This window comes from Copadichromis virginalis, linkage group LG19, assembly GCF_057382275.1.
Source record: "Copadichromis virginalis isolate Kocher_CV1m ecotype Utaka linkage group LG19, C_Virginalis_male_GT1.1, whole genome shotgun sequence".
In the NCBI taxonomy this organism is placed as follows: Eukaryota; Metazoa; Chordata; class Actinopteri; order Cichliformes; family Cichlidae; genus Copadichromis; species Copadichromis virginalis.
The window spans coordinates 32,071,297-32,080,844 of NC_140636.1; the positions used below are offsets into that span (position 1 = coordinate 32,071,297).

At 39.0% G+C, this 9,548-nt stretch overlaps 1 protein-coding gene across 1 annotated transcript; it reads left to right on the forward strand.

Annotated features, from left to right (window-relative positions):
* Nucleotides 1–1,008: 1,008 nt before the first annotated feature.
* LOC146686500 (14-3-3 protein zeta-like) lies at nucleotides 1,009–9,353 on the forward strand. Its single transcript, XM_085442385.1, has 6 exons — nucleotides 1,009–1,279; nucleotides 1,762–2,172; nucleotides 5,907–6,030; nucleotides 6,217–6,380; nucleotides 6,484–6,579; nucleotides 7,866–9,353. The coding sequence occupies exons 2-6, from the start codon at nucleotides 1,879–1,881 to the stop codon at nucleotides 7,929–7,931; spliced, it is 744 nt and encodes a 247-aa protein (XP_085298511.1). The 5' UTR covers nucleotides 1,009–1,279; nucleotides 1,762–1,878; the 3' UTR covers nucleotides 7,932–9,353.
* The last annotated feature ends 195 nt before the right edge of the window (nucleotides 9,354–9,548 follow it).

A 9,548-nucleotide genomic window follows, 5' to 3' on the forward strand; every position in this document is an offset into this window, starting at 1 on the left:
TGGTCTTAAGTGGTCAATTGGGAAACTGAAGTTTTGACATGTTACTGCTTGTCAAACATACAAGAAATCAAATCAACTAATACAAGGTAAGTAAGGAAAGTCATTTTTGACAGACAATTTGCACTGCAAGCCCAGCCCAGATACAAAATTAGAAGTATCAGGTAAACTACAGATCATAGTCATTTTTTAAGTGTCAGGGAAACTGAGAGAGAGAGAGCGAGCTGTTATCTGTTGTTATCAGCTGTCATACAGGTTTTAGATGAGAGCAGCCTCACAAGGTTTTCAACACATTACGTAAGCCCACTCAGCCTATTCTGTATTGTCCTCGACATCAAAAGCAAAGACACCTTTGCACTGTATCTTTGTATTATTGTATAATAATTAATGCGGTCACAAAAGTGTAATCCCATTTACTTCAGTCAAAAGCTGATCACTTTCTTTTACCATGTGAAAGCAACAACTTTATTTAGTTGCTGCAGAATAATCTCTTCCATTGTTAGAGGGCATTACTGGGAGTTTTAAAGATGATATTTAAATCATTTAAATCAATCCTGGTGACAGTTGAAGTAGCTTAAATCCAGGCAAAAAAGCAGAATGAAAATCAAAATAAACAAGGCTGCTGACTTGTCTTCATATGTGAAAGTGGATTCAGCATTGCTATTTGATTAACTGACATACTTATGCCTGGATTTAAAGCCTACTGGATTTAAAGCTGGATAGATTTCAACACAGAAATTAGCCACAGTAATTAAAATGTGCAGATATCGACTCAAGTTCTCAAGTGATTTCTTTAAAATAAGAAAGAACCAATGAAATATTATCCAAAACACTTAAAAAGGCAAATTTCTAGTCATGAAAAAAAGCCAGAACCACACCCGCCTACAGTGCCCACAGCTTGTGGAAGGCAAGGGCGTGATTGGATAAGCATCACCATGGCAATGCGATGACGTCTTCATCCCTTGGTCTCATTGGAGGAAACCCCGTGGGCCTCAGTCTCTGCAGCGTTCCGCTCAACCAAACTACCACCATAAGCCCGCCTTTTCCCCCCGCGCTAGCCAGCTACAGGTTTACAGAGCTTACTATTCCTGTCAATCAAATGCGAGACGGACTTATGATTGGAGAGTCAACACTCAGATGACTTTCCCCCCCCACACCCCCCTTTATTTTAGCAGTTCAGTTGGGTTTTTTCTGCTGCCACCGCCGTTCTTCTCCTTTCTAGTCACTATCTCATAACGGAGCATTTTGGGGAGAAAATTTAGACTTCATTAGGTCAGCAACAGTGAGTATTTATTTTTTTCCTGGAAAATATACGGTTAGTGGTGGATTGCTTTAGTGACACGTTGTGGGTACGTTTAGGCTTTTCTGGAACTAGTGACTTTTTTTCATAATGAAAGGAGTGGCCGTTGTAGCCAGCTAGTTCTTTTGCTAACTCGCTAGCTAGGTGCAGCAGACAGCTTTGTGGCGGGTTCAATTGTGAGACGGGCTTGCCAGTAGATCTCCTACTTCCGATGCTCGCAGCAAACCGCAGCTTTAAAAGAACCGTATAGCGAGATCAAGTGTCTTTACTGTTAACACTACAGGTTACTTATGTTTGGGATCGGAAATTTCTGTACGCTAAAGCGATTTAACGCGTTCAGTTTGGAAAAATTGTGCTATTTTAAACCCGTTTTTACGCCCCGTTACGATTATCGTTGGGATATCTTGTCCTCCAGTTGTATATTGATATGTCCCATCGTACTAATTGTTAACGTCTTTCCGCAGCTTGTGGGGATTGCCACAGTCCATCCCATCCTACGGCCATCCTAAAGCGTAACAGTCCTCGACTGTCACTCACCTTCCCGGGATTTCTCATTTCTCGCTTCAATAAATATATAAACTATGGCTAAAACGGATCTTATCCAGAAAGCCAAGCTGGCAGAGCAGGCTGAGCGCTACGACGACATGGCAGAATGTATGAAGGCTGTTACAGAGATGGGAGAGGAGCTGTCAAACGAGGAGAGGAACCTGCTGTCCGTCGCCTACAAAAACGTGGTTGGGGCGAGGCGGTCCTCATGGAGGGTGATATCCAGCATCGGACTGAAGACCGAGGGTTGCGAAAAGAAGCAGCAGATGGTCAAAGAATATCGCGAGAAAGTGGAATCAGAACTGGATGAAATCTGCAGATGTGTTTTGGTAAAGTGTATATATATTTTTAATTGTACTTATTTTTTTTTTCTTTAAATCGCGCAGCATAGCGCATGTTGCTTATATGTGAGATGGAGACCACAGTCTTGGAATATGTACTCTGGAAGCTAAGCTGTAATGTCTTATTGCTGACTAAATTATAATTATTGTAACCAACTTTAGTTAGTGGTGACTAAAACTGCAGCGTTTCTTTTTTTAGAATCTACGTTTGCTCTTGAGGGGAGTGGCAAATGCTTGATGTGTTTTGTTGTAAGGAGAGATTTCCACAAGATTTTTTTTTCTTTTAAGAATGCACTTAATTAAGCAAATAGACTTTTTACCTGAGATCTAAATATGATACGCACACACATTTTAATTTTGCATTTTAAAATTTTTTTATTTTTTTTAAAAATTGAATTCAATGCTCTTTCCTGTAAGTTGTCCTGTAAATATGGACTCTAAAACCAGTGGGGACAAGGAAGTATTCTGTTGTCCTCCCACTGTTCCTGTCTTTTGGGAATCTGGATTTCAAACAATGGGCTTAAACTTGTGAGGGTGTGCTGTAACTGAGGAAAGGTCAGATTAGCTGCACCAAAAAGGTGTCTAAATGGGTAAAGGCTTAACCTAGGAAATGCACTGCATGTATGCTGTAGATGATAGTCAGTGTAGTCTATAATATTATTGGTGCCATTTATACATGCAGAAATGCCTCACTCTTCCTCAAGTTCAGCTTGATTGGTTTAAAAAAAAAAAAAAAAAAAAAAGTCATCCTTTGTTGTGCAGATCCACCTATTAAAACCAGTCCAATTAAATACCTTCTCAGACTTTGCTTGCTGCATTTCAAGGCTTATCATTACAAAGTTGCTGGAGTATGCTTTACTACTTAACCCAATGCTACATCACAGATTGGTTCTTTACATTGTTTCTAGCTGGCCTTGATAATGGATTAGAGGGGATCAAAGTGAAACCTTAGTTATAAGATTGAAATAATTTTTCTGAGCTGATGCCTTTTTCAAATGTGTTGCAAAGACGTAGAAAGCATTCATTTTCCACAATCTTCCATGCGTGTTCATGAGGATGTGCGCTTGCATGGCAGTGACTCAGCTTTCAGCTTTCTCCCTACTGAGTCTTGACTGAGGGTCTGTCAGCAGAGAAGGGCGTGTCAGTGCTCATGCCTTAACTTGTCTGCTGAAGCCTTACAAGTTGGTAATGCACCCACAAAGAAGAGCAAAGACGGCAATAGACGAGTAAGCTGCTTATGTGCCGCCTTATTTGATTTCCTGCACAGTGACAAGTGCTAGACTTTTCACTGTGCAGACAGCAGAGGTGTGGAGATGCTTTGCTCCGGTTTTCACGCATGTGCATTTAGAGCTTTAAAACACAACTATAGGCTTGTCAGCTGAGCAGATGCAGGCTATTGAAAAGTTTTAAACCCTAAATTGTACACAGTCTAAAAAAATTAAAGCCTTCAGCAAAACTCTTAATTTCCAGCGTAGGCATCTTTGATATTCTAAAGGGAGGACACAGACACATTGCGTTATTCTGCCTGATTAACCTTTGCTATGTAAAAAGTAAAGGAAACACCCTGCAGCTAATAGTGAAATGATAAGGGATCCGCCCATACTCTGAAAGCACATCAATTCACATTAAAAATGTGAAGACACTTGCACAGTTGGGATTAAATGTAACAACACCATGCTGTGTGTGTGTGTGTGAGCACTGGTGACTGAAATCAGAGCTTTGTGTGAAAGCTCTGAAGGGAAATGCACTCCTCTTCTTGTCTATTGTGTAGAATATGCAATGAAAGAGGAACGCTTAGCACTTGTGTGTTTCAGCTGAGCGTGTTTGGAAATGGCGGGTATGGACCTTTTTGTTTGAAAACGGTTTAAATTTGTAAAACGGAAGTTGTAGGTAAAATTGATGTTTGTCTGCAGAGTATCAAGCTTTTCATTTAGTCAAACAGTTAATCTGCACTTTCAATCGGTTAAGCCATGTGAGTTTCACTGACAGATTAGCCAAAGTAATCCTCTATACATATCCACTCAAAGATGAATGACTTAGCCTAGCTTAATCATCACGAAGTTGGGGAAAATACTGTTAGGTGACCGAAACGTAACAGTTGATAGTAATTTAACTTGGAAATAGAATCTAGTAGCTAAATGCAATATTTGCACAAAGCAAGGCAATTGGTAAATGGAAAAATACGCAAATACAAATTTAAAACTAACAGTTTAAAAAGCTAAAAATAAAGTTTTAAGTAAAATGTAAGCAAAATGGCTAGATGTGGTTGGTAAGACTTTCTACATTGGTCTTTGTTGCAGATGGATGGTAAAAAGGAGTCATTTATGTCTTAAGTAACTAGTTATTTACTCAAAACTGCAAAAAGTAGTTTGCAAGTACAGTTTTTAAAGCTTAAGATGGTTTTACAACCAAAGCTTATTGCTCTAGGCAAGTAGTAAGTTAAAGAACTTTGGCTTTATTTATAAAAAAAACCCCCAAAAAACCCCATACGAAATTAGAAAGGAGAAGGTAGCTGTAAACTAGCCACTGAGCATCAGGGCTCGCGTTTCCTTCTCTCGCAAACTTGATTCAATTTCAGGCAGATTCTGAATTTGCCAGCTAGAGATGGACAGCATTTTCTTTCTTTCTCCTTTTTTTTTTTTTTTTTTAAATTTAAATGAGTATGCAGTATGCACATGGAGCAAGTATGGGTCTTTTCTGAACTTTGTGGTTTCAAGTAGTAATTATGGGAATGATCCATTGCAGCCAGAGCTTCTGTTTCCCTAGACTTTGCTCATGGAATTTCTGTGGGGATTGTGGTATATGGGGAAAAAAATCAAAAATTTTATACCGTTAAACCATTACCGTATACCTCTCAGCACTAGTCGGGATGGAGTTTGTTTAGGCATAACATGCAGGTGGAGAAATGATCAGCTTGTAGTTTCTGCTGTTACCCCAGTATGTTATGTATAGCCCACACAAATGGTTAACTTATGTTAATGTGGGTTGTATGTAGCTTTTTATTTTTATTGAAAGAAATAAACTTTGGGCACCTGATTGTATATCTTACCATAACTATATCAGATGTAGTTATCATCTAAACTGTTCAAATTCAGATGAGGTGGATTTAATTAGTTTTCTTAGTTTTCTTTGTTATCTGTGCAAAGATGCTCATTGTTAGTCTTTACTGCATGTGCTAAAATTGGGGGGGGGGGGGGGGTGCAAATGGACCATTGTAATGGGAGTATTGTAAAAACATAGTACCTTATAAAATATCTGAGAAAATCTCTAGCCTATAAGCAATGCCATGGCTGTTTCAAAATGGCAATAACGGCAGTGTCAGCAATAAGATGTGAAACCATGCTGCACAGTCCTTGCACAAAATGCAAGTATCTGGGGCAGCTGGGGACACACCAGAGGCCTGGCCTGGTTCTGTGCAATTTGGAGCAACTTCAGCTGAAATTACCACAAAGTAAAATGATCCTTCAAAATGACAGTGTGAGCATATGCACTTGACTCCTGATGGATACAGAATGTACTCGTAAAGAGCAAAGGCAGGAGAGCTTTCTAATGGATGTAGGCCAGCATGACACTTGGATGAATCATTGCTCATCCAGTGGTGTTGAATGTTGCAGTCCTCATATCTTTTAACTTGGGGCTCAATAAATAATATTCATACTGAAGTTTTGCTGTTCAGTATTTGGTCTGTAAACTTGAAATTAATCTCACATTTATTTTCACAGAAACTGCTGGAGGACCATCTAATTAAAAATGCTTCAAATTCGGAGAGCAAAGTCTTCTATCTAAAGATGAAGGGTGACTACTATAGATACCTTGCTGAAGTTGCCAGTGGAGAAAACAAAACAAGTGAGTTAACATCAGTACTACGGTTATTTTATTCTCACACTAGCATTTGTAAGTTTTCATTTATTTAAGTTTACAGTTTTGCTTCCTGCTGAAAGTGGAGTGTAGTCTTTAAGTTGAACAATTTCTGTTCAATGGATTTGTTTGGGAACTTTGATAATTACACAAATGATTTATTTTTTCCTTTAGATACCATTGAAAGCTCACAGCAAGCATACCAGGAAGCATTTAACATCAGCAAGGCTGAAATGGAACCCACACATCCCATTCGTTTGGGCTTGGCACTTAACTTCTCGGTCTTCTTCTATGAGATCCTGAACTCCCCAGAAAAAGCCTGTGAATTGGCCAAACAGGTACAGACTTTAATAGTAATCTGACAACTAATTGAGGTCTTAAGTTGTAAACAGCTGGAAATGGATCAGTTCTAAGTGTTGCTGTTTATCTTTGCACTTGCAGGCATTTGATGATGCTATTGCAGAGCTCGACAATCTACAAGAGGAGTCCTACAAAGACAGCACTCTTATCATGCAGCTCCTCAGAGATAACCTGACAGTGAGTGCTTTACTCTTTTGACATAAAACAGTTTTCACTGAACCGAATGTATCATAGTTGTTTCAGTGTCATGAACCTGATGTTCAGCCACACCTAAAATATTGCTGGGCAGTATTTTTAATTTCTAATTCAAGTTTCAAGCAAGAAGAAGGGGATTTTTTTTTTTTTTTTTTTTTGGTGTGTATCACTGTGGTTGTTGGTTTTGTGACTTTGGTGCTTTTTAAACCACAAAACTGATGTGTTAAACACTAAGTCGCACCAAGGCAAGGTAATATGTTAGCGCTGGTTAAGCTCCTATTACTCCTACAGTAGTAAGTTTTTTTTTTTTTTTGTTTTTTTTTTTCTTTTCTTTTTTCTTCCTCCTTCCCTGTACAGGAGACATCTTATATGTTGCTTAAAGATGTATATCATATATTGCCATTGAATCGTGTGCACTGACTCTTACAAAGAGTTACAAACATCTGGGGAAAAGACACACAACCTGCAAAAATTAGAAATGTAAACTTTTCCTTTAAAGAAAATTGACAAAGTATGATCACAACTAGTAAGGATGTCTTAAAGCAGTGCTGTCACTCAGTTTGCAGTTTCAGTGATAACCCAGACTGTTAATTTGCATCGAGATACCCATAAAACAACTTTGCTTGGGCAGCTGCCTTATTATTTTTTTTTTTTTTCCAGTGTCCCACCCCAATGTATGACAAGGAGTGTTGTAATTTAATTTTTTTTTTTTTTTTAAGGTTTGTTTGGAAAAAAACAATCAATACTTAGCCACAAACATTTAAATACCATTACTCTTTATCCCAAGTGACAAATCTGCAGTGTACAGATCCTTTTTGATGAAAGATGCAAGCATAAGCATGAATCGGCTATTTCTGCACATGCACAGACTTCCTGTGGTTATCCAGCCAGTCTGTGTGCTGAGGGGAAGAAGGCTTTCTGTCACTTGACAAGTCAGTGTAGCAAAGGCCAGAGCATGACTTGTCTTTGGCTTATGCATGTTGTGTGACATTGAGGTTATAAAGTCACGATTACTTTTAATTGGCTTAAAAGAAACATGTCATTCTTCAAAACCGTATCCCTTCATGATAAAATGGCTGAGACTGTCAGGTTGCGTGTTCGGATAAGTGTTGGACCCCACCCAATCAATTAAAAATGCCTTTTAACAGTGTCCCTGTTTTTTAGTGTGTACAATACAGTAAATTTTCATTAAATTGATCATAATCTGTGAATGAATCTGGATATTTGCCTGTCTTAAATCTCTCTGTCTCTCTCTCCCCCTCCCATAGTTATGGACATCAGACAGCGCCACTGAAGAGGGAGAGGGAGAAGAGGGCTCCAAGCCATCGAACTAAGAAGCCCAAGCCCATGCTGCTGGGGTTGACTCCAAAAAATAAAAGGAAAAAAAACAACAACTTTTTATACATCCTTCATTCCTTAAAATGCTCCACTTAAACATTCTACCATGAAAACATTGCTGAAAACGGTTGTGTATTAATATGGGGGGGAGAAACGACAAAAACACACACTTGATTTGGACACAAGAGAGAACCCTCCATTCCTGTACTTTGTGGTCTCAGCCATCCCCTTTGTGTGCAGTTTACCGTGAATGCTAGCTCAACATGATATCAGATTCCCTACCTCAATTAGAGGCAAAACAACTGGAAAGCTAAACTTCATAAAATGGTTGTATTTTGTTCCAATAACAAATATTACACACATACTAATTTCCTTGTATATCTTACTGTAGTACACCTGTTGCTACATAGCAGTTTTAATTTTTTTGGCCTTTTTATTTTGATACACCCAGTGAAGAAAGGACAGGAAAGCGGGGGCAGAGAGAGGGGAAGACATGCGTCAAAGGGTTGTGGGTCAGATTCGAACCCGGGCCGGCCGCTCTCAGACTTATGGCATGTGGTCGCCTGCTCGACACACTGAGCTAAACCGGCGCCCAGCAACAGGTTTAACTTCCCTCACTTTGTCCTGGGTCTGATGAAGCATTTATACTTGGTGGGTAATAGTGGGCCTCGTGTGATCAAATTCAGGGACATGCTTGTCTCTTAAACTTTGTGGTGTTGATACACTTCCTAAATATAATAAGTTGTTAATGCGCATCACTTCCTTTAAACCTCTCTGGTGTGGCGAGTTCGAGAACAGCGCTCAGAGGCAGCCAGCTTGTGGATGTCGAGGACTCTGATGTCCATGCACTAGACCCCGATGGACAGCTGGTTGAATTTCAGTGAACTTGTCTTTTCATCACTCATACACCGTGATGAGACTTGAAGTTTCCTGTAATGTCCTTAATGCATCACTGTCTTGATACTTGATGTCCACTGGGAACTAGTTGGACTTTGTTTATTTTCTCTCGTTGTAAATTTCACGTCACAGAAGGAAAACCAGACTGAGATGTGGATGTTGAAGTAGATGTTCACACTCCAGTCTGTTATATTCTGATTTATTTATAATGTCAGTCCTCCTCATCCTCCAGCAGAGAGGCCACCTTGATCTTCTGGGTCTTGTGCATCTTCAGACTGACATGGGAAACTGCTGTAACACAAACCTGTCCAAATGTCAAGTTTATCCATTTCCAATGCAAGTTTGTACACATCCTAGAAAGGGTGAAATGTTAGTCTGTCCAGTGATTGTCACTAGAGATTTGGACCACTATTTTGCTATTCATTCAGTTGTAGACACCCCCCCCAGAAGCCTTGTTGAACAGTCTGTTGAATCTGTATGTATCGGCTATGTTAACATAAATAAAACCTTTTATAAACCAAGTTCAGCCTTTGCCCTTTTCTTTTCTTTTTTTTTTTTTTTTTAATTTTTTTTTTAACTTGGTGCTTATAAACAAAAGGAAAAATGAGGAATTTTTAACTGTACTTAAAACTCCCTGTAGGATTAAATCAATAAAAAGCGAACTTGAGATGACTCAAACAGTGAATTATGACATTAAATTTGCATTTACAATTGAC

Coding starts and splice junctions, on each gene's coding strand:
- LOC146686500 (XM_085442385.1), top strand. CDS start 1,879: ATGGCTAAAACGGATCTTATCCAGAAAGCCAAGCTGGCAGAGCAGGCT. Junction 6,381..6,483: donor CCTGTGAATTGGCCAAACAG/GTACAGACTTTA, acceptor TTGCACTTGCAG/GCATTTGATGATGCTATTGC. Junction 6,580..7,865: donor TCCTCAGAGATAACCTGACA/GTGAGTGCTTTA, acceptor CCCCTCCCATAG/TTATGGACATCAGACAGCGC.